Source organism: Pseudoliparis swirei, chromosome 7 (assembly GCF_029220125.1).
Source record: "Pseudoliparis swirei isolate HS2019 ecotype Mariana Trench chromosome 7, NWPU_hadal_v1, whole genome shotgun sequence".
Taxonomy (NCBI): Eukaryota; Metazoa; Chordata; class Actinopteri; order Perciformes; family Liparidae; genus Pseudoliparis; species Pseudoliparis swirei.
Window position 1 is genome coordinate 19,222,346 of NC_079394.1, and position 25,057 is coordinate 19,247,402.

At 40.5% G+C, this 25,057-nt stretch overlaps 1 protein-coding gene across 1 annotated transcript in view; it reads left to right on the forward strand.

Moving 5' to 3' along the window:
• The first annotated feature begins 1,478 nt into the window (after nt 1-1,478).
• The window catches only part of LOC130196292 (intermembrane lipid transfer protein VPS13A-like), a 39,373-nt gene continuing 15,794 nt past the window's right edge, over nt 1,479-25,057 (forward strand). Inside the window, 51 exon segments of the mRNA XM_056418282.1 lie at nt 1,479-1,609; nt 2,141-2,184; nt 2,290-2,332; nt 2,421-2,516; nt 2,992-3,093; nt 3,631-3,740; nt 3,955-4,014; nt 4,188-4,247; nt 4,505-4,585; nt 5,040-5,097; nt 5,957-6,084; nt 6,299-6,405; nt 6,516-6,687; nt 7,461-7,523; nt 8,538-8,670; nt 8,845-8,939; nt 9,620-9,762; nt 10,034-10,235; nt 10,320-10,434; nt 11,408-11,544; nt 11,638-11,770; nt 11,973-12,090; nt 12,232-12,364; nt 12,586-12,697; nt 12,844-12,998; nt 13,140-13,296; nt 13,443-13,522; nt 13,641-13,700; nt 13,940-14,138; nt 14,259-14,375; nt 14,741-14,844; nt 15,138-15,305; nt 15,874-16,181; nt 16,316-16,463; nt 16,730-16,892; nt 17,124-17,248; nt 17,386-17,555; nt 18,641-18,897; nt 19,047-19,228; nt 19,347-19,490; nt 20,104-20,313; nt 20,511-20,654; nt 20,989-21,090; nt 21,198-21,350; nt 21,437-21,695; nt 22,170-22,330; nt 23,256-23,359; nt 23,517-23,829; nt 24,397-24,409; nt 24,412-24,532; nt 24,749-25,043. Coding sequence (XP_056274257.1) covers nt 1,510-1,609; nt 2,141-2,184; nt 2,290-2,332; nt 2,421-2,516; nt 2,992-3,093; nt 3,631-3,740; nt 3,955-4,014; nt 4,188-4,247; nt 4,505-4,585; nt 5,040-5,097; nt 5,957-6,084; nt 6,299-6,405; nt 6,516-6,687; nt 7,461-7,523; nt 8,538-8,670; nt 8,845-8,939; nt 9,620-9,762; nt 10,034-10,235; nt 10,320-10,434; nt 11,408-11,544; nt 11,638-11,770; nt 11,973-12,090; nt 12,232-12,364; nt 12,586-12,697; nt 12,844-12,998; nt 13,140-13,296; nt 13,443-13,522; nt 13,641-13,700; nt 13,940-14,138; nt 14,259-14,375; nt 14,741-14,844; nt 15,138-15,305; nt 15,874-16,181; nt 16,316-16,463; nt 16,730-16,892; nt 17,124-17,248; nt 17,386-17,555; nt 18,641-18,897; nt 19,047-19,228; nt 19,347-19,490; nt 20,104-20,313; nt 20,511-20,654; nt 20,989-21,090; nt 21,198-21,350; nt 21,437-21,695; nt 22,170-22,330; nt 23,256-23,359; nt 23,517-23,829; nt 24,397-24,409; nt 24,412-24,532; nt 24,749-25,043 — 6,957 coding nt within the window. The 5' untranslated portion in view covers nt 1,479-1,509.

Below are 25,057 nucleotides of genomic sequence, written 5' to 3' on the forward strand. Positions count from 1 at the left end.
TGCAACTGGAATATTAAGGAGAGAGACAGTGATTGGAGCGACCACCATACCACTATCTCAGTTACTGTCTCTTAAAAAATGGGCGAAGAAATAACTCATTCAGGTGGGAAGACAGCACATTATATCGTATCATGATTACAATATGTACAAAAGAAAAATGTTTAAGTGAGGGACATTATATGAGTATGTTCCAGATGGCAAGAATACTAAGCAATAATATATACATAATATACAATGTTAGTTACCAGGTGCTAAAACATGTAATAGCATTTTTTTCAGTAAATGCCAGGGAAAAAAGCTCCTTGGTGTTGCACACAAACTTGTAAACGTAGAGTTCCCCAGCCACCTGCAGGACGAGCCAATCAGAGGCCAGTGAATGAAATGATTTTCATTTTAATGCAAATTCCAAATGTTTAATGATTAAAAAAAAGAACTACAATATGTCAAATAAAATTGTACTTTTACTTCATAATAAATGTATAAACAGTGAAACCTGCCTTTATCTTCTGCATGATGCCCTATAGTAGTACCTCAGAGAACGGCTCAGCTTTTCTTCGTGAACACATGCTCACACTAACATTTACAAATACAACAAGTAAATACATGATGTATACAACTAGGTTGCAAATTAACCACACATTAAATATCACAGAAAATAGATAGCATTAAATACTTCTGTAGCAATAACCTAGATACTTATCAAAGACTCTCCTCATACAGGCTCTGCGGTCCCTCAAGAAACAGCACAATAAGATGGAAAAGTAAATGAATGCTAACAGCAACACCTCTGCACACAAAAAATACTTTGATTAAACTATATTACGAACTATGTTGTATTAATTAATTGAAACGTGATTATTCTAACATGCTCGCATCTGCAAAGGTTTATCTATTTATATTTGTGTATTTATTTTTCTTCTAATGAGTCTTGGTGTATGTGTTTGCATAATAGATTGTAAATAAAAAAGTGTCCTTCTATTGCCCTGGATTTTATTGTCTTTGTTCCGGTCACCTGCCCTTTTTAAAAGACAGGTAAATATAACCAACTAAACTCTATTACTTGCATGCAATCCTTCAATTGCTTTTTTGTTGTTGTTGACATTTTCTTATTTCCGGTCACCTGCCCGGTTTTGCGTCTCCAAAGGAAAAAGACAAGAGAATGATTTGCAAAAAACAAAATCTGCTCGTTATTTAAATGTCATTCTCTCGTAAAACGAAAAAACATATCTCTGTATTTTCGTTTTTCAACTAAATTATAAAACAAACAATACAAACGTACACGGCCAATAACACGCCGGTTTACTGTTTAACGTTACATAACCTCAGTGCCACCCTCGCTGCAGGCAGAAAGAGAAGGGTCCGAGGAGTTGATTAATTTTACCGGAAGAAACTAACGTTAGTCACGAGTCATCATAGCTCCGCCCACCGCACAACGTCATAATCTGACGTTGAGGCTAACGAATCCTCAGAATGTAAACATGGTGACAGGTCGATGAACAAAACGCCAAGATGGTCTTCGAAAGCTTGGTGGTCGATGTCCTCAACCGATTCATAGGGGACTACGTTGTCAACCTTGACAGCTCGCAGCTAAAGCTTGGCATATGGGGAGGTAACTGAATCTGTGTTTGTCATTTCGGTGGACAGGCGCGCTCACCAAGCTAACTAGCTAACCCTAACAGACGCTAGCCACCAGCCGCGCGAGCGAGGCTCCCTCAGCTGGCAGGTTAAGCGTTAGCTGTCCAGTTCGGTCAAGACAGTGAAGCCAAATACGAGTTCGTGGATAGTTCGGTCAGCGTTGTTCATCTCCGACCGACTATATACACCTCGTGCCTTATTTCCCACTGCAAGGTGGTTCGCTCAGTACAATCATGCGAGTTTGAGTGAAGTGAGCAGTTCGAGGTTCAACATGTACCAACTTGTAGCAACTACTCCACAGCGTGAATCCCCTCGATTGGCCGAAGCTGTCGTGCGTGGCTTTAATAAAAAATATGATTGTTGCTGCCTGAGTGTTACATTTAATTCAAAGACAAAGTCCTCTTCTGTAGCTGTAACAGTTTTTTTATGAGCCTCATAACAAACTGTGAGGCCTATTTAAAATGTACATGGAACGCCCAGTAAACAAATACTCTTGTCATCACAGGTGACGCTGTTCTTAGAAATCTTGAGATAAAAGAAAATGCTTTGGTAAGTTGCAAATTAAATGCTGAAGTGAGTAAGCAAAATGAGTCCTGACAGTCTGGCGTTAATGATATATTTGTGTCAAAATGATTGACTGTTCTTTTGTTTCAGAGTCAACTGGACATTCCTTTTAAAGTGAGAGCAGGTCATATAGGTGAGAATGTAGTTACTGTCACTATTTGCCATCTGCTGTCCATATTTGCCGCTTTTCTTTTGATACATATTTGTGTTTTTGTTATCAGGACAGTTGCAGCTAAAGATACCATGGCAAAACCTCTACACTCAGTCAGTGGAGGCGACACTGGATGGCGTCTATCTGCTCATAGTCCCAACATCAAGTAAGATCATATCTGTGCCCAGTTAAATACATACAACATTATAAGATTGAAGCACTCATCATAATAAAATGTATGCGGTTGATTTCCACCATTTCAGCAGACACACCAAGTGCCTGAATGATATTAGCCTGCTCTATGAAAATGTTGATGATTAGGTTCCACTGTTTACATTTTAGATCTTTAAAATTCCAAAACGCATTAAAACACCTTTTTGTATTTTAGTGACTTGTACTTTAGTGAAATCCCAAACCATGCATATATCAGAAATATCACGTTCACTCTCTTTGATTAGCAATCACAACACAGTGCAGCACAGTCGTCCGACAAAGAAGGTATCTCACTTATTCATGACCCTAAAGTACTCATCTGGACAAACAGGAAACTCGTAACAGGAGAGAGCGTAACCCTCTATGTTTTATTGTTTTCAGAGATGTACACACAAATCATGATGTTTAATTGGCCCCCTTCTTTCCAGGTATAAAGTATGATGCAGCAAAGGAGGAAAAGCAGCTACAGGAGGCTCGTCAGAGTGAGCTACATCGGATAGAGGAGACAAAGCTGAAGGCTGCAGAGAACGGTCAGGGTTTAACTGTGTGTGGGCGTGTGTGTGTGTACGCGCGTGTGTGGTGCGTACGCGTGTGTGTGGTGCGTACGTGTGTGTGCGTGTGTGTGCGTGCGTGCGGTTTGGCAACATTTAGAGACAGTCTTGCTGCAAGATAGGTCAGACTCTAATTTCATGGGTATTTTCTGTTTGTTTAATGTGTTGCAGAAACAGTGTTACTTTTTAGGCTGAAATAAATTCTTTTCTTCTTATATTTGTCTAATATTCTCTTTGTTTGTAAAATATGCTTCGCTGCTGACAGCCGATTGGTCCATGTTTGTGTTCGGTCATGTGCTGCCACACTGCCCCTTTGATGTAAACACGCTAACAGCCAAATTGAGAAACCATGGGTTGACTTGGCGAGTTGATAACCACCGTCGTAGGACTAATTAGTGTGACCACGGTTGTTGGGGTTAGTTAAGCCAGTTAACCAAAAGATACCCAGGGAAAGTTGAACTTGCTTCATTGTGCAGGCCCTTCGTCTCTCATGTATCGTGTTGGTCTGTTTGACAGAGGACCCAAATCTGGAAAAGCAGGACACCTTTGTGGAGAAACTTGTCACTCAGGTCATCAAAAACCTGCAGGTCAAGATCTCTAACATCCACGTACGCTATGAAGATGATGTGAGTATTCAAGCTCAGTGGTGTGTGTACAGCATAACTCAACATTGGGTTTGGAAAGTAAGCAGTATGGTTCAAATGCAGGGACCAAGATTTGATTGCATTAGATCCCCCAACAATGACAGCATGAATCAAGCAGAGTACATACAGTCTTAACCAGCCTCGCTCTTATTATTATTATTATTATTATTATTTCTCTACTCTTTGTTTTCCACAGGTCACGAATCCAAATTGTCCCATGTCATTTGGAGTGTCGCTTAAAAACCTCAGCCTTCAGGTAATGTGTTGCGATGTCCGTCAAGGTCAAAAGACCTTCTATGTTACATTCAGCTGGGTGTTCTTAATCATGAATAATACATCAAACTTAAACACAACTATAACATATGTATACATACATTTAATTTCATATCATGAACTCTCTATATATCAGTGCTTGTTTTATCTTTCCAGACATGTGATGAGAACTGGAATCCAAAGCTTCTGGATGAGAACTCCAGGCTTTTCTTCAAGGTAACCACTTGATCTCTCAGCCATAGCTGCACTTAACAACCTAAACATTCTTTGTAGTTTTTCTTCTTACTTTTTGAAAGCTTTTTGAGCAATTTGGGCCGACTTGCTTCGTTTTGTCGGCTGTCATTCAAGGAACCAATTTTATTTCATAATAACGTAACAATGGACCGTGATCAACCGTTTAGATCTCATTGCACACTGCCAGTTATTTGCACTTGCACTACTCTAATTGCTTTGTGTGTTCTTCTTTCGCTCAGTTGGTTCAACTAGACAACTTGTTTGCCTACTGGAATGTCCAATCTATACTCTTCTCCAATCACAGTGCAGATGAGGCCTTGGTGAGTCTCCCTGTTATTACATTATGTAATTATGCTGCTTTATTGATTTTTGATATTCAACCTCATTATTCTAAGCACAGAGAACAGCCAGTCAGTTTCACTTCTAGGGAGTACAACAGTTTCAAAGTAACTTGGTCACAATATGAAAGACCTTTTCTAAAATATTTTTAAGCTCTTTCTATTACCTTCTCTTGGTGTATACTGGAGTCTTCCAAGTCTTTGAAAAATGCTTCTGAGCTCAATGCAGATTTAGCTAACCATCCATTTAATTCACAAGGACTCTTTCTCGAATAAGCCTAACGTCTAGAATAGTTTTAAATGTGGCTTTGTGATCGTTTACTCATGCATGTTGTTAAAGCAGTAACAAAAAGAGATGCAATACGTTAAGAGGTGAAGAACATGTTGAGTAAAACGTAAATGAAGCGCTCCTCCCTGTTTTTCATTTTCTTTTTAGCAATGTCTCCAGAGCAGCGTGGAGATCCACAACTCCCTGTCTATCAGCCATGACTTCAGTGAGTGTCTTACTATCATTCTTCATTCACATATGTTATACTTGTTATACAACTTAATGACTTTACAATGGTGTTCAGACCGCCTGATGAAACCCATCTAAAGCCAAATCTTATTTGAAATGGATGAATAAGAATAGAAAGGGACTTTGCACTTGGTATGTTATGTTTCGCTCTGACACGGCAGTTCCTGAAGAAAAGGTGTGAATCACACAGCTTGATGCACCATCACCAACCACACATTGGAACAGATCTTTTGCAAGTCTTTAACAGATTTAGTTTTGAGACTCAAGCAAACAGGTTTTTGAAGGACAAAGCTTTCTACACAAAACCTATTCACAATTTTGATATTCACCAATATTTGCCAATACAAAGTAACAAAGCAACAACCCCAAGGTTCATAAAAACATTATTATGCCAAGGTTAACTATTTTAAAGTGTTAAAGCTAGGGTTGGTGGTCTTGAGAAACCAGCAAGAATAGGCTAGATTTTTATTTGTTATTATCAAACCGAAAAACCCCGCACAGTGTTTTCTTCTCTATACCAATGAAAGAAGTTTATCAACACTAGTGAAGAGTCGGTAAATCTAGCCAGAAAGTCGCTAAGTCGGCCGGCGACGTGACAATTAGTGAGCGCACAGGCATGAGAGAATGCAAAGGTACACATGCAGGTGACCCGTCCATCATTTCCTTCGTTTATTACAGTCCTGCAATCATCACAGATTCCCATTATTTTCTTAAATTTTTTGTCAGAGTAATTTATATATTTATTGCTGTCTGGATGCAATGAGAATTTCAACAAATAAAACAACATTTAAAAAAACCTTGCTTTAAATAATCTATTCCTTGCTGCTGGTCCACAGTTTTTCGGCCGATCTCAGCGGGCGCTAAACTGCGAATGAATCCCAGGTCAGATGTGGACTTCTCCTCTCCTAAAGTGGACCTCATGGTCAATCTCAGTGAGGTGGCCATTGAACTCAACCGACCCCAGGTAGGTGTTGTTTTATAAAAAGTTTTGTTTATTTAAAAGCCTGGTGAAAATAAAGTGTTTTTATTTTTTGGGAAGAGAGAGGGAAAAAAAACGGATATGTAAAAGACAAACAAGTGGGGAGAAATTCAATACAAGATATTTAAAAGGCTGAATAGTTAAAGCGGCTGCCAGAACTCTTTGCCAGTGAGTAATTGCTCACTTCCTCTCTTTCCAGTACATTAGCATCCTGGAGCTGCTGGGCTCGGTGGATATGATGTCTCGGAATCTGCCGTACAGGAAGTACAGACCCATGGTCCACGTTCACAAGAACGCCTGCATTTGGTCAGAAAACACTTTGACTTTGTTTTAGAATGACGTATGATGATATTTGATATCATGCATGTGTCCATCGTGAATATTTCAGAGTGTGTATTTGACTTCATGCCTTGCAGGTGGAGGTACGTGATCACAGGCATCTTGGAAGTGGATGTGAAGCCGCATCTCAACATGTGGTCATGGCAGCACATTCGCAGTCACCGGCGAATGGTAAAGAGTTACCGAGAGCTCTACAAGACCAAGATCACCAACAAGAAGCCCAGCGAGGAGCAGCTCAAGGCATTAGAGGTGGGACAGCGTGGAACGGAGCGGAACGTGGGGAGAGGAAGTTCAAGTTATTCATCAACTTAAGTCTTTTGTAGAAATGGATGAAATACTAACTTTGCTTAAATAATCCCAATATTATTTGTAATTCTGTTGGTAATGTCTTGCCAACACATCCATTATTTTTTTTAAAGTCTTTGATTTGTTCACATATGCTTTTACAGATCCTCTATCTGCCATGTTATTACGGTCTATTTTCATTTTTATGAAATTCAAATGAGGAGTTGACTGCAAGGAAGGAAGGAAGGAAAGCATTGTGTGTCCTCACCATAACTTGGCTATGAGTTCTGGACCTTTTTTGTGTCTCCTTTCCCTCACTAAATTTATTTTTAGATTACTACTTGTGCAATTTCAGACCTGCTGTTCCTGCTCGATTGTCACTGACAAATAGCCACAGTTAACTTTATCCAATGTGAATGTAATTCAATATGCAATAAGTTAATTTCAAAGATATTACTGTCACAGGATCCTTTCATTGATGCTTTACTCCAGCCACAACTACCCACTTATCCAGTGCCCGATGAAGGGATTGAGTGAAGTTCATTCAAGGTTGATTATGCCTCAAAGAAATAATACATTAAATCGAAATGTATTTTCCTCTGCCACTTCTCTGTTCTAGGCATTATATTTCCCTTTCCTGTGATTCATAATGGACATTTAGTAATTGATGCGTTCCTGCATGGCAAAGCGAGAAGCTGCTAAAAGCTCTAATTAGCTTGTCTGGTATCTATTCTCAGGAGCCTGAGAAGACCTTGGATATTTTTAACATCACTTTGGCCAGACAGCAGGCTGAGATGGAGGTAAGTTCTGTCTCACCTACTGTACATGTTCACTTTGTACTGTATCTCTAGCTTAAATCGTTGTCACTGTCGCAAACAAATGATGTGATTAAATGTCCTTTTTAAATACTTATGTCTCAAGCATGCTACTTAGAAAAACATTTAATCCATCCATGCCAATACATTTAACCCTTGTGTTGCCTTCGGGTCAATTTGACCCGATTCAATGTTTCACCCTCCTGTGACCTTTATATTTACTAACATATTTTACCCTTGGGGTCAATATGACCCCAGCTATTAAAATCTCCAGAAAATTATTAGAATTAATATTGTTTTCCAAGTTTAAGTGTGAGGTACTTTATGTTTGTTTGTTGACTCCCGAAAGAACACCGACATTAAACATTGAATCGGGTCAAATTGACCCGAAGGCGACAGGAGGGTTAAATATTGAATCGGGTCAAAATGACCCGAAGGCAACACAAGGGTTAAGAAAAAATGTAAATGGAAATGAGACAGAGTACAATTCCTTTTCAGCACGGTGTGTTTCAATCAATATCCCTCACATTACCAAATTGATAGCCCAGCACAACACACAGTGCATCTAGTGGCTGAGAAACCACAAGATGTGGGGAAACAGTTGGGAGGACTTGGCCACTGCACTTGTGATGCAGCGGTCAAGTCCTTTTAACTTGACATATGGTAAGAAGTTCTAACATACTCTTGGCTTTCCTGCGCAGCACTTTGCTATGGCAATTTTACAATAGAGTATTTCTCTTAGAATGTAACCCTAATACGTATTGGTTGGCAATCAAATAATATTTTGAGTTCATTTATTTTGAATGTATTTTGAATTTGTGCTTCCTTGATTTATCTGTGTTAACTGAATAGAGAAAACTGTGACGCCTTTATACTCGGATGGAAATAATTCAACTGCCAAGACACATTTTTTTATACAATGAGTTGAGACTCTGGCTTGACCTTGCGGTAATCATTTGTTTGAAAATTGTAACAAAAGAACATTTAAAACTTCCCCAGGCGAGCAAGGAAGGCCTACGCATTTACCGTCCAGGGCTTAAGATGGAGGAAGAGGAGACTCAGGGCTGGATGAGCTGGGTGTGGAATTGGGGAGGAGAGGCTGATGAAGAAACTAAAGAGGTCAAGACTGGAGGTAGGATGTAGAAAACCGCAAGGCATGTAAATAAAAGACAATATGCACATGTGGCTAACAGAACCAAAGCAAGGTGCTCCAGTATAATTGTATAGCAAGAGTTTATGGTGTTAGCTAATGTGTTTTTATCCTCATATTCTTTTTATTCCCTCTTGCCCTGTCACTTTGTCCCAGGCTTTGATGAGCTGTTAACCACCGCTGAGAAAGCCAAACTCTACACTGCCATTGGATACAGTGAGACAGCTGCAAATCCCAACCTGCCAAAGAATGTGAGTCACTCCCCCTCGACACCCACCTGTCAACAACACTTGCGTTTGGATCTCCATCCCACCTAAAGGAATACTTTACCTCCAAAAAGATCATTATTGAATCAGTTACTCACCCCACCTTGAACTCACCTTGAAAACTAGAATGAAGAGTTCAAAAAACAAAAGAATTTCTTGAACTGAAATAAATGGTGGATGCTTTTAACAACAACAAAACTATATCAAAACATCTATTTAATAACTCTCACTCATCTAGTTTGGTATAATCCAAGTTGTATACCCGCTACTTCCCAAACACATGCCTTTGCACTTAAACTATTTACAACTTTTCTTACTCGTCTTGCACAGACCAGTAGTTCACCCACGCAAGGGTGAGACAGTTAACGCAGAAGTATAGTACGTTTTTAACTAAGACACATGTGTTTGGGAAGTATTGAAAACATGGCTGGATGACATTGAATTATACTGCACGAGCAGCGTGAGAATTTGTAAAAGGATGTTTTGACGCGGAGAAAACCCCAGTTCTCTTCACGAATTCAAGGTAACACGGGGAGAGTCATTTAAAGACAGATGGTCATTTTGAGGTTGAAATATCCCTTTCAACAATATTACCAAGAACAAAATGCAAATACTGAGCCAGATACTGTTATTATTTTTACTATGTTGTCATTTCTTTTTTTTAGTTTGAGGACATGAAGGTCAATTTCCACATGGAACGTCTGTCTCTGTCCATCAAAGACAACACGGACACAAATGAGATCATCAAGCTGACTGTGGAGGAGCTCAAGTCCACACTCACACAGAGACCTGGAGCACAAGCCATCAAGTTCGTCATCACTTTTTGTTTTAACAATATAAAAAAACAAAAAACAAGTATGATCAGTAGAATCAGTTCTCGGTTTTACTTTTGGACAGTTAAAAAGCAAAACTTCTTATTAACACATCCCTGTTGGGGAATTTGTGTTCCTTTTTGTTTTTGCATGAGGGTGGACAACATGGAGACACCTCTTTGGACCCCAATACTGAGAGGACATCTCATATTCAGGATCCTGGCTTTGGTGTCACTGACATTTAGTCTCTCTTCTTCTTTTTATCAGACTCACAGCTCAGCTTAGTCTGTTTGAAGTCACCGGCCTGGCCAGTAACCGGCCTGCACCGACCCTCCTGTCATCACGGAAGGCAGCCACGGCAGCCGGGATGCCGCTGCTTTGCTTCCTGTTTGAGACCAACCCGTTGGATGAGAGCGCTAACCAACGGCTTCATGTGGAATCACAACCCTTGGAAATCATCTATGATGCTGTAAGTGGTGTACGTCAGTGTATTGACATGTATAAAACATAAAGGGGGTACATATCAAATGGATTCTTTGTTGTGTGTCTGTAGATAACAGTGAACAGCATGTCAGTGTTCTTCATGCCTCCTGACGACCTGCAGCTGGATGAGCTCACCAACGCAACCCTCATGAAACTGGAGCAGTTCAGAGACCGCACAGCCACCGGTCAGTTGCACGTACATTTACAACCGTCTGTTTATCGGGTTGATTCCAAGTCTGGTCCCGACCCTCTGATGGCCCAATGTTTCTGTTAAAGGAGCCCAGTCCATAACCGTGGCTACTCAGGCGTTAGTTTCCTCCGGATGGATCTTACTGTCAGCAGCTGTTTTTGTTATTTTCCCCTTCAATCGCCGACATGACCCTCCGACACGTTGTATTGGATGAATATATGTTTACTCTTTTAATCCGGGTTCAAACAAACGGCAAGCTCTACCGCGAAAGCGGTCAACACCCTTTCCCTTTTCGGGGTCCAACCTGCCGTCACTAATTATTCACCTGATTGATATAGGTGTGTTTAGGACCCCTGGACAGCGCCACCCAGCGTATATGTAGAGGACATACATGTATTTGTCACATTTGGCTCTTATAGTTTCCATTCCTTACTCCTTGTTTTTAGTGGGTCTTTTTCATTTTTCCTTGTGCTTACTTACACACAGCCTGCAAGTCTGAGCCATTGATTGAGTTGTATTGTGGTGTTTATGTTTATTTTCTTCAGACTGATTGTTCCCCAAGTTTATTTGCTGAAGTTTCAAGCTCATTTTTGTCTCTTACATTGGCATTATTCCCTGTAGCTTATTTGGGCACATTCCACAAGGCTCTAATGATGACTTTAAACTGTTGCAGTTTTAAATTAGCTTCAGCTAAATACACATGTACAGTACGACAGACATGTAATTCATGAACTAAATTCAGCCAATAACTAAATCAGTGCTTGTAATAGATCTATGATCATAAGTTTGATATTACAAACATGATGCCCACCGTCGTGCTTGATGTTGAACTTTATCAAGCTTTCTTTCTCTCATCGTCATTGATTAAATAATACGATTTATTACAACATCTTCTGTATTTGATAACAAAGCGCATATATTGTCTGTCTGTTCAGTCTGTTATTGATACGTACATTACTACTTTTTAGGTTTGATGTACGTGATCGAAACGCAGAAAGTCCTCGACCTGAAGGTGAACCTGATGGCCTCATATGTCATCATTCCACAGACTGGCTTTTACAATGGCACGCAGAACATCCTACTGTTGGACCTTGGGCATTTCAAGGTCAGAGAGTACAACACTTGACACTGGGCTTAAAACGAAAAAAAAGTAGATCATAATTTAAGGTTTAACATTTACACTTTGTTGTCTTTTCAGATGTCCAGTCAAAGCAAGAAAGATCTGCCTCAGCTTTCAGTGGGCTCCAGCAACCTCGAGGACATCATGTCCAGAGCGTACGACAGCTTTGACATACAGCTTCGCAGCCTGCAGTTCCTTTATAGTAAACCAGGTACACAGACTATACTTTCTAGATATTGCAATACAGTACAACATCTTTTTATAGAAAAAAACTGAAATGTGAAAATGTGGTCTTGTACTTTAATATACAGATATCGTAAATATATTTTTTCAAAGCTTTTACGGTGTTTGTTTTTTGTGTGATTGTGTTTGTGGAGATAAAATACATGTAAAACATCTTCTTTTGGTTATAGATGGTGACTGGAAAATGGCTCGTAAGCAGAAACAGTCACCGCTCCACATTCTAGAGCCAGTCGATCTAAAAGTGGTTTTCAGCAGGGCGATGGTGATCAAAGACTCCCGCATGGCAAAGTGTGTTTTTATTTTCTTCTTTCCCACCCCCATACATATTGTTATGTAGTATTCCATGTTGCATGGATGTAAGACGCACACTGGAGTGTATATGTTTGTGTGTGTATTTATTGTGTTTCCATGTTTGCATGTGTGTTCCAGGTATAAGATGTCTGGAGAGCTCCCCCTGCTCTCTCTTCGTATATCCGATGTTAAACTCCGAAATGTTCTGCAGCTGGTAGAAAGTATCCCACTGCCTGAGAGCCGACCTGCTGCATCATCCTCCATGCCAAAGGTAAGACGAGCAGGATGATTCCTACATTTAGGAAAAATCCAGGAAAAATCTTTTTTTCCTGCAATTTCTACAGTTTGCTGTTGTTGTTGTTTTTCTTCTGCTTCTTCTTAGTAGAAGATGGATAAATATATAAATTTATGAGTACAATGTACTTTAATTATAATTTCAGTTGGTTGATTCTTTTTTTCATATCTCATGTCTCGGTGTTGTTTCCTCCTCAGCCAAAGCAGTCGTTCACCCCACAGCTCACTCCCAGACGATCTCTGAACTTAGCTGACCAGCGCTCCTCTCTCATGTTTGAGTCATGTGAGACCATCAGCATCACCTCATTGGGTAATACACACTGCACTTTCTATAACCATATCCCCTTTGCTCTGCACAGCCACACATGCCTAATCATCCCGCTACATTCCTTGTAATTCTCTGTTACATTCCAGTTTAACAGATGCATCATTGTCTGTATTTTTTCCACCTCTCAGGGTCGGAGGAAGATTTGTTCTACGATGCTCCCAGCTCTCCCATTGGTAATCGTACATTCTTCCCAGATAATCCCATGCCTCTGAGCTACAAAAGAAAAGGGTCAGAAGCGCAGAAGAACATGACAGAATTCATCATGACGTTTGAAATCAGTGAGGTACAGACAGGTCTTCTTGAACGAGGTCATAAGCATAGTCTGTTTTTATATTTGTATTTCTTAATTGTCTTTCCATTAATGTAATCTGTTTTTCTTTTGTCCCTCTGTTTGTTCTCTTCTTCGTCTTCTTTGTTCATCTAGTTTTCTGTTCAGTTGTGTCGTGTGTCCGGGGATCAGGAGGTCACGGTGCTCCACTTGGACATCGAGGGTCTGGGCACTGAACTGAAACTACGCACCTTTGACATGACCTCTAACACCTACCTACGAGAGATCTGCCTCAAGTGCCCTGAATACATGGGTCAGTGGACTCCCAGTTCTTAGCACATTATTCATAATTCAACTTGACTAACATTTGGTGATTACAAATCTTGTAATAAGCATTTGTGAACAAGTCAGTATTGTCAGCAATTGTCATGTTTTTTTTCTTCTTCCAACCTTGTATAGATTCTGAAGATAAGCAGGTTCAGCTGATTACTACTCTAGACAACAAAGAAGTTGACCTTCTCACCCTGGAGTATATAAAAGTATGTGTGGTACCACATGTTCTAACGGACCCCTTTCAGATTTGTCGGTATCCTGAATGATTATTTTGCAAATGGTGGTAAATTGCTTTCTCATTGAGGATTGTACGTCTTTTTATAGGCTGATAAGAATGGCCCCGAGTTCAAGACTCAACACAACAATACAGAGCAACTCATTAAGGTGAGGAATTCACTCATAATACAAATTTAGATGCTTCTATACCATTATATAAACTGTATTGGAATACATTTGTTACATGTTTATGCAGGTTCATTCAATGCTGGACAATAATGCAAAGCACATATTGAACAATAAATCATAACAAGCCAGTACAAGAACCAAAAAATGGTACTTGATCTAAAAGAAAATTCTTCTTCTTTACTAATATTAAAATCTGTTGACAATGCATTTCCCATCAGGTGACCTTTTCATCCCTGGATGTCCATCTCCATACGGAGGCTCTTCTCAACACCATGAACTTCCTCAGCAACCTCCTTCCTCCATCCACTAAAAAGGAGGGAGGGAAGGAGGAGCTCCCCGCCATCCCAGAGGAGGATGAGGCAGATGCAGAGAGGGAGGGAGAGAAGAAGGAGGAAGCGACTGTAACCAGGAAAAAAAGTAATTTGTCCTAATAAACCCTTTCATAGTTTCATTCAACTTTACATTGCAAAGCATTAATTCACCTGTGGTTGTCTTTTTATTACTCACCTTTTCTTCTTCTGCACTTTTTTCTCTTAGGCACAAAGACTTCGAAGTTTGCAAATGTGGTAAATCTGCATATCAGAGCTGATCTTTGCTGTCTGAAGGTTTTTATTCGAGGACAGAAAGCCAGGATCGCGGAGATTAGTATCGAAGGTATGGAAGGGTTGTGACGTTCAATTACATTTATTTTATTTTGTATTGCCCAAAATCACAAATGTGCCTCGGAGGCCTTTAGAATCTGTACACATTTACATCCTCTGTCCCGGCACCTCACATCGGAACAGGACAAACTCTCCCCAAAAATACCTTTTTAGTGGGGAGAAGAAGGGAAGAAACCTTGACAAGCATCCCTGGCTCCATAGCAGAGGATATTTAATGAAGTCCTTCAAGCCGGTTGCCAACTAACATTCACAATGTGTCTCATGATGCAACCTTTCTGATTTGGTCCTCCTTACATGAAAGTATGCTGTTAATTGAAGAAAACAAACAAATGCTTTCTCACTTTCTCAATCAACCAGGTCTGGTGTCTGAGGTTCTGATGAGGAAAAAGGAGATGGAGGTTCTGGCCAACCTGAAGAACATTGTGATCCTAGACTGTGACAAAGATGCGCTTTACAAGAAGGTACAATCAGCAAGCTGCCTTTTTATTAAAATATGAATACTCTATTCTAATCTATCTTGTTGCAATGCACTTATCGTACTGTTAACTTGTCTTTTTGTTGGATAATAATTACATTATATGTATTTCAGTCTATGTACACTTTGTCTCTTCCTTTGCTTTTAACTACTGGCATTCATAAATGTGGAGCTTAGAGCATAAGTCACTCTGGATACGAATAGTAGATGACTGATTATTCTGATTTGTGTTTCAAAATGTCTCTTTAATTAATTCTCCATGTCCCATTTATTTCTTAGGCTGTGTCTATCGCAGATGAGGAAGTGTTTTCTTTCCGCATGGTGAACTACACAGACGCAACGGAGGGAGATGCCTATCTGGACATGTCTAACGTGGACACCTCTGTCACGCTGACCGTGGGATGCATCCAGGTCATCTTCCTCAACAAGTTTGTCTCCTCCATACTGGTAAGAATCACATATCCCTGGAACAATTGAAGCCTTTAAAACATATATAACTGTGTTTATGTAGCAGACTTCAAAAGCATGTCGCAGACAGTACAGATACTAAGTGTAATTAAAAATTCTCTCATTTTTGTGACATTTAGCAGTTTAAACAAAACAAAAACCATAGAAACAAAATGCTCCCATCATCTCAGACAACTCACCCTCTCACATGGCCGAAGAGAATAAACTTCCTCGAGTGACAAATTAAACAAAACAAAAAAACTTGGATAGGGAGAGTTATATATGTGACTAAAAGTTTCTCAGAGTGAATATAGGAGAGTAAGGGGTCACATTTTCGTCTTCCGACTGCTTGATTTTTTTTCTGTGGACAAAAGTCATTCAATGTTGTATCCAATGAGTTGTGCCAAGGGGTGTTAGGACCCTTCCAATGTAACAATATACGATGTTTGGTTATGAGCAAAGTCGTCCTCATAAGGCTTGAATGTACCCAATTATTTATCCATTCCAACCCGAACTTCTCTTCTTTCTCTCTCATGTTCCGTTATTGACTATCCTTTTTTCCTCCAAGGGATTCATCAATAACTTCCAGGAGGCTAAAGAGGCCCTAGCTGAGGTGACTGTCCAGGCTGCAGAAAAGGCAGCATCAGGTGTGAAGGAGCTGGCAGAGCGGAGCACTCGCATCGCTCTGAACGTCCACTTCAATGCACCCATCATCTTCCTGCCCCAGTCCTCCTCTTCCTCTAATGTCATTGTAGCTGACCTCGGTCTGCTGTCTGTCAAGAACGCCTTTTCCAAGCAGCCCTTCAAAAGCGATGCCAAGATCCCGCCTGTCGTGGATGAAATGATTGTGAGGCTGACTGACCTCAAGATGTACAGGTCAGAGACAAGTCCTCTTAAAGATTTATGATTAAATGATTACTTGCTGAGTAGAGGAGAGCAGTAAAGTATTTTTTAGATGGCTTTACATTACAATGCGTCTCGATAACTTCTCTCATTGTTGCTTCGTCCAGGACAACATACGTAGATGAAGGTTTTCAGGGAGAGACCCAGCTGTTGATGCCAGTCAGCCTAGATGTGGCAATCCAAAGAAATCTTTCATCCAACTGGTACCACAGCATACCCGACATAGAGATCGCTGCTCATCTTAAGCCCATGAGTGTAAGTAGTGCTGTATGGTGGCATGGGAAGGAAGGAGAAGTGTACAGCAAATTTTGTTTTTCTTCGACTACGTAGAATTTTAGCTGTCCATTTTAAGTATTGGATTATTAATTAACAAGCCTAGATATTAGGATATATTATTAATGTGTTGTCTTTTCTACAACATCTGATCCCAAGATAAGTTAGAGGCTTATGGTGAAAATCTAAATAATAATAAAAAAATTCCCACTCATATTATTATCAAATCCTCTTTGTGTTCCCAACAGCTGATCCTCAGCCAGGATGACATGACCGTGGTCCTGAGGACTCTGAGTGAGAATCTGTCAGAGACTTCTGATGCTCTTCCACCTCCAGCTCCTCCACCCAGCACTGACCGCTCCTCTGACTCCGTTTCCATCAAAGGATCCCCGGGCACTGGACCTGCTAGCAGTAAGACACCAGCATAATAACTTATTGAGTTGGTGAAAACATTTGTGTCATTCTACAATCTTAAAATGTACCATTTTAGTTTAGAGCTTGATACGTGAAAGTGGGGCTTCAAAATGCATTCTAAAACCCGGACCAAATCCTAGAAAGCTTATGGAATCTTTCAATGTAAACGTTTTAAATCATTGTAACCAAGAACTAACAAACCTTTCTTTGTGCTTTGTAACTTTGGAGGCAACATAGTGGTGACGGCTGCTGTTGTGGAGCCTCACAAAAGCAGCAAGCTGAAGACCACACTCAAAGTAGACTTCCAGTTTGACTCGATGACACTCGTCTTGTATAGCCCTAATGCGAATGAGGTAATGCACACACACACACACACGCACCCACACCCGCACACACACAAACATACACACACACACATGATGTGGGAAATGAAACCTGTCTGTCATCATTTTACAAAACAATCTAACACAGTGATTATGTCATTATCTAGATACAACTGTTGGATTCCCATGATGAACAGCTGAAGTTGGCAGAGTTTACTCTGGGCACCATCTCCACCTCCGTCGACATGTTCTCCGACAGCTCCATGAAGGCTTCAGTCCGACTGGCTGCCTGCCTTCTAGATGACAAGCGATCCAGAATCAAGATGGTTACCCCGAGGTACTACACACACACACACACACACACACACACACACACACACACACACTCTGTTGTGGCTGGATTTCTTTCTTTTTGGTCCATTCTGACTAATCTCTTAACCTGATGCATATAAACTTGTATTTCTCTCCTATCTGACTGCTGGTGAGACGCCCCAGGATACTCACCCTCTGGACCTCAGTAATCGAACACCCACAGGACACAGAGACTTTGGATCAGAGTTCAATTCACGTAGATTTATTTGTAACCAACAGTTTCACAAATAAACCTGGGCTGGGTCCGGTATTAAAGACAACGATCTCCCTCCACATCTGTCTTTCCCAACCCCCGAACAAACATATTGACGTATTATTTATACATCACACTCAATGCAGGTGCCGCCTCCGTCCACTCCCTCCTTACATATTAGTTCTCATCACTCAGTGTGACCTCTGTCCCAGTCCAAGCCGGTTACTTTAAGGAATGTGAGGTTTCTTGCTGACGTCTCCCCCCTCGTTACTTCTCTTAACGTTATTGTGTCTGAGCCTCCTGGTCCTCGCTCTGCAGTCTCCTCTCTACCGGTTAAGACTGGAGCAGCACAAGGCCGCTGGGTCTGTCTCTGTCTGGTGTTGTTGACCCTTGTCCGAGGGAGAGAGCTGTGTATGCCCTCTCAATAATTTAAGCCTAATAGAGTAAAAGTTTAATACACCCTATGTATATATGTTGTGGAAGCACACAATTTGAAACATTTTAACCACCACAACACACACACACACACACACACACACACCCCCCTCAGGCTGACATCAACATATTTAGATAAAATGTAATGTACCAACAGTCTACAGTATGCTTTCTTATTACAATATGATATTACAATATTTCTAAGCTTAATGATGACATATGGTTGTTGTCTGTTCTCAGATGCTTGTATGTATATATAATAGTGTGAACTTACTGATAGACTTGTGTGTATATACAACTCATCTTCACTCTCTATGTCCAACTTTTATGTACTTCTTTGTGTCTGACCATCACTTATACTCTCTCACTTTGTCCTCTACTCCACATCCCACCTGTTCTTTCGTTTCCTTTGTCTTCTCTAGGATGATTGCAATGCGTCCTGGTGCAGAACAGAACATGATGGTGGAGGTGAACTACCGTCAGGGCCGTGATGGCATCACTTTAGACACAGTGGTGCAGGATGTGTACCTGTGTGCCAGCATGGAGTTCCTTCTCACGGTGGCAGATATCTTTCTCAAGGCCACCCAGCAGGGTTTTGATCAAAAGCCTCAACCCAAGAGCAGTACTGGGGTGGGAGAGAAAAAGAACATCAACTCCTCCACCACATCGAGAGAGTCCAGTGAGTTAACCATAGCAATTTAAATTTATTTCATAGTAAATGAGTCGTTTACTGTGCTATATAAGTGTAAGTTATACAAAAATGAATTCATCTGACTATTTGTACACTGTTGCCTTATAACCTGAGCTCACGTTTCCTCTGACTCGCAGTAGTTCCAACTGTGGTGTCAAAGACCGAGATTAATGTTCTGGTGCGTAACCCAGAGATCGTTTTTGTGGCTGACTTGACGCGTGCTGACGCCCCGGCCCTCGTGATGACCACGCAGTGTGAGTTAGTGATGAAAAGTGGTGCAGAGGGCTCTCAGATGACTGCTGTTATCAAGGACCTTAAGGTTTGTATTGTTATTGTAATACAACCCTGAAAAAGCAGATTGTTTAAATCATTAATAAAAAAAGACTTCTTGCATGCAGAAATATAACAGTGTGTTTTGATTGTTGCTGTTATTGCAGGTCGTGGCCTGTCCCTTCTTGAGAGAGAAGAGGGAAAAAAATGTGACCACAGTGCTGCAGCCGTGTCAGGTGTTCTTCCAGAGCACTCAGCCCCTGACCTCCCCTCAGGCTATGGAGGTCTCCATCAACGCTCTCACATTGAAGGTTGTTGTTATTATTTTTTTATTATTATTACACAATCGGAATCCAGGAATTTAATATATGAAAATCATTTTCTTTAAATATAAATGTTAAAAGTATTTCCAGGGATTATTTAGTTGTTCCATCTTGACGTCGATGCTTTTAGCAGCTAGAAGTCTTATCTTTAAACTGACTATAGTGTAAAGCTAGATTTATACTTGATGCATCCGCAGTGATGTCACACCATCAGACACGCCCCTTCCTATTTTTTGTATGCATCAAGAGCTATAGTCAGTGAGTGTCTATCTTACATAGACAGAAAATAATGATCGTGACACCCTTCGAGTGTCCCTTTTCATGGAGTAGTTCTCTCACTGGTCAGAATTGTTTTATGAGAAGCATAGAGCTTATCAGAGTGGCATATTTTCTAATAATTGTTATAGCTAGGCAACACGTGTTAGCTTCCTGCATATAAATGTGTATCAGCTGCTGTCAATGGACATTTTAGCATCTAGTGAAAGCAACATTTTAAAGCAATAAAAAAATGTTCCCACCTGTACAATAGAAACTGACAGTTAGCTTTGAACTATGAAATTAATATAAAACCGTTGTCTCTCTGCGACCTGACTCTGCCTAGGTATCTCCAATAATCATCAACACAGTGATGACCATCCAGTCTGCGCTGACTCCCACAGCGGAGACCCCCGAGGAGCTGGTTAGTCCTGTTCCCGTGGACTTGTGGGAGAAACGGGGCTGGAAGGAGCTCAAACTTTGGTTCCTAGAAGAGGAGGGGGATGAAAACACAGAGTCACTGGCCCCACTGATACCACAGGGAGAGTCGTTAAAGGTATTTGGCTCAACTTATAACACTTTTAGTTGATTGTATGCTATGAGTCAGTTATGCATTTTTCAAGTATTTCTTATTTAATTTGTTTATACTAATAAACCAGGGATCTATTTTGCAGTATTTCAGTCTATCCACAGAATACAAGTTTGATGTATGAGAGCATCTTGTGTCATTTCATTGGCCATCCATCCCTGCAGGTGACCATCAAATCTGTCTGTCTGACTCTGGAGGCTGGAGTGGGACACCGCACTATCCCCATGCTTCTGGCCAAGTCCTCCTTCCATGGAGAGGTCACAAACTGGTCCACACTTATTAACTTACACAGCGAGCTCAACCTGGAGGTAATGCACATCAGCACTATATTTATTGAATATGAAATTAACTTGATCCTAGGACCGTATCCTAATCCTTCCATTAACGTTTCACTGTAAAATAGCCCCAAAAGAATGTTTGACGTTTGCAGTTTTCTTTGCTTTTGACATTGTTTGGTCCATTTATTTTTGAGGAATGCTAAATACTCTTTACGATTATGTATTTTGTATACTTTCAGTTTACTTAGACCTATTTATAGTAATCTACCACAATATCTTGAATATATTCCGACTTGCTTTAGTCAGAGCTCTTGGGGCTGAAGAGGTTACTGAAATGTTCTTGTGTTTTTTGTTTTGTGTTTAGGTTCACTATTACAATGAGATGATGGGAGTGTGGGAACCGCTGCTGGAGCCCTTAGAAGATGAGACAAGAGATGGGTTTAGATCATGGAGACTGGAACTGAAGGTACTGATCTACATAAACATGAAAACACACTCGTACTGCATACATACTGTATGTACTCAGACATGCATGCACACAGTATTTATAACTTTTCTCTCTCCTTTAATCAGATGAAGAAGAAGCCAGTGAAGTACACAGGTGTGTCAGATGAAGTAGATTACCTTGTGCCGGACTATAAGACAGTCATCGTCATCAGCAGTAAAGACCAGCTCAACATCACCCTCTCCAAGTGTGGCCTGGCCATGCTTGGTAATCTGGGCACGGTAAGAGAAGAGATGTAAACATTTTAAAAGGAAGTCTAAGAATAGGCGGTCATCTCTAATGTGTGTGTGTCCCTGCTTGTCCCCAGGCCTTTGCAGTGGCTGCCAAACAGACAGCAGACTCTTTCCAGAAGGATGAAGCTCCGTTTGTCGTGCAAAACCGCCTTGGCCTGCCAGTGTCCGTCCGCCACAGTGAGATGTTTTGTCCCATCGGCCAGGAGAGCACCGACGACACTGTGAAGCTGCAGGATGGAGAAACCGTTGGGATGGACTATTCCAGCAAAGCTGACTCAGACCAGTTCTCAGCCATGATCTCCTTGAGTGGAAAGGACTACTACATAGAGCCTAGTAAGTTGACCTGAATACTCAATTATAATGTGTATGCATATGCACAAGTGAATCATTAGTTGCAATATCACTAATACACAGTACCCCCAACAGTGTGTAGTTTGACACACAGTATACTCAGTTTGTGTTTTATCTGTTTTTTTAAATATGCTTTTAAATCTAAGAAGCACTGATACTAACCATGTTAAAACGTAGCAGTGAACTTGACTTAACAATGTAGTTAAAGCACAACAAGTATCATACAAAATGTATGATAAAATGATCATCATTTTTAAATGATGACTTAATTGATTTTGTGTGTATTTATAGAACAGGTGATTATGGTCTTTGAAACACGTCGTCATCGATCCCCTGAATCTCCACTGTATTTATTTTTGCATCAAGCTATATAATCAAAAACATATCCAAGAGAAATGTCAATATAAAATACTTTCAGGTTAAATGAACTGCTCTTTCTTCCTTTGCTCTCTCCAGCTCCGATGGGCCACACCTCAGCTAGTGTGATCCCCCTGATCAAGGTGGGCGGGGGGATGTACAATGTCATGCACAAAGACTCAGGAGTGACTCGCTTCCTGGTCTGTCAGATTACCTCTGTGGAGGGAAGCAAGTACATCAAGATCCGCTCACCGTTCCAGGTATTACTTATTAGTTGGAATGCTTCAGCAGTCCCTCTTCTAGTCCTTCATATATTCAGCTATTTAAACCATTCAAATATTAAAAAATTCAGCTTCTTCAGGAATAGAGGGGAAAGACTTTTCATATTTCAAATGTTTCAAATTTTTGTATCTTTAAATACTTTTATGTTATTTTTAATTTATCAGATCCTATGGAGAAAATCTTCAATTTTAAAAAGCTTACAGTATCTTCATATTTTCAGCAAATTGAGCAATTTAATTTTTTTTGATGTTCACACAGCCTTCACCTATTACTGTAAATTTTCTAATCTTTTTAATCTTTTTTACGTAACGGAAAACAGAGTCCTCCCCCGTCACAAAAAACAGAAACGGAACATTTTCAGCAGGAAGTTTCCCTTTTTGATATGTTCAGATGTTTATGCTATTTTCAGACTATTTCAGCTGTTGGCAGCTATGTTCAGCTCTTCAAAAAAATATTTCAGCTATTTTCAAACATTTTCCGCAATATAGTTTTTATTTTTCAGCTTCAAGCTTTCAGATTTTAGCATTCCAATGCATTTTCAGCAGGAAATGCATTTTCTAGTTATTGTTATTATTATTACTTATTATATCATACAACTTTAGTCATTTTTATCCTTTATTTTACCTGTAAAAAATATTTTACTTTCAAAGTACAGTGATTACTGGATCTCTTGGGAACTTCATAATTTAAGATAATTTATATATGCAGAGATAACTATAATAACAAGTGTCCTACAGATTACAGCAAAATCAATTGTTTTATTCTTTTTGACATAAGTGACAATGGCATCAGCCGGAGGTAAAATGTTATGTATTAGAATAGGATGAGAAATCAAACTGAAATAAATGATACCAAAAAAATACACCTACAAAACAACAATTGTTTCTCTCTCCTGTCATTTAGATCATCAATCATTTCTCAATCCCATTCAAAGTTTTGGAAGGATCAACTTGTCTAGGTACAGCTCTCCCGACTGAAGAGTTCTGTGTTCCTCTGGACTCGTACAGGTGAGGGAACACACACAAACCATCCTGCACATCTTCATACAGTCTTTTTTTGGGTCTTATTTTGTCTCTGCACAACACAGCAATGGGAGAGGATGACTAAGAGAGACACATAGTACACATTCCTTCTCACATGTCTGACGTCTGCTGCCCCGCTCAGATCTGAGCTGAGCCTTCAGCCGATAACGGAGGACGATGCTGACGATCGGTGTGAGCAGTTTGAGTGCTCGGAGGGTTTCAGCTACGACGAAGTCAGTAACAAGCAGCCCGAGACATGCCTCCAGCAGACCTGCCGTCGCCGTGGAGATCAGGGTGGTGTACTGATGGTCAACATGGTGCCATTAAGAGATGCTGTGACATTCAAACACACCGGAGGTGTTGAGGAGAACTTTGATGTTCCCTTTGTGCTTCACCTGTGGCCTTCCATTCTGCTCCGCAACCTGCTGCCTTACCCCATCTCCTACAAACTGAAGGTATGATGTAGTGGTTATCACAACTGAGAAGGACCGAGTGGGTTTGTGCAGGTTTTAGCACACTGCAACATTTCCCCACCTGTACAGTCTATGGTTTATTGCAATTAATGCAAGTATAGTAAACATATCTTTTTCAGCGACCACTTCACTCAAGTTGTTTAAGAATAGGTTTTCTATCACAGTGAGTATTTCATACAGTGACACATTTTCAATAGGGACCTTTTTCTACTTTGTTAGGATACTGACACTTTTATCAAAAGTATGTCAGATCACCAACAAGGACATTACTAGACGGTCTCGTCTTGCAGCTGCCTTGCTGCCTGGAAGATAGAAAACCTCAAATAGAAAAATTACCTATGCTTCGGAAAATGGTCACTATGTCTGCGGTCCAGTAAATGTTACTGTCAACATACCATCATGTGTTACACTCTGTAAATACAGTACGGGAATATCTTTGATCTGTTTTTTAACATAATCATGTCAGATTTAATGCTGCCTATTATGTTTCTAAAATTCCCATACTCCACATTCACTTTTGAACTCAATGCTTTTAACCCTCCTGCACAGGACAGCGGAGTCTCCGCCCTGAGGCCACTTTGAACCCCGGCCACTCAGCCCAGCTTCACACTGCAGTCATCAACCAATCGAAACTCGATCTCTGCCTCCTGAACTACATGGTTCAGGACTGGTCTGCTGAGTATAGGTTTGACTTTCCAATTGTTATTGTTGTTTACATGTTGAGTAAATTTGTCAGAAAATATTTGTGAAAAGATCATTTGTTTTTTTGTGAGGCTCATTGTTTCCACACGGTATGTTTTTAAATTAAGTTTTTTATTTTATTTTATGAAGGGTAAATATAAAATCACCTATTCTGCAATAACATTTCTCATTGAATTAAACAAATCATCCTGTCATGCAGTTTCCACAGTGGCGAGGAAGAGATCACCTTCATAGTGTTCCAGTCTCTGCGAGAGAATGACGAAGACGATGGTGAAGGGACGGCGAGGAAGAGGGCTGAGTTGGATATCGCGGTGCATGTCCAATATGACCTGGGGCAAACGGTGGTCGCCATCCACTCCCCGTATTGGATGGTGAACAAGACGGGCAGGTTGCTGCAGTACAAGGCTGATGACATCCACCGTAAACACCCGCTGGAGTACGACATGCCGCTGCTCTTCTCCTTCAAGCCTCGCTACTTCCTGAAGAACAACAAGGTGAGAGGGTTTCA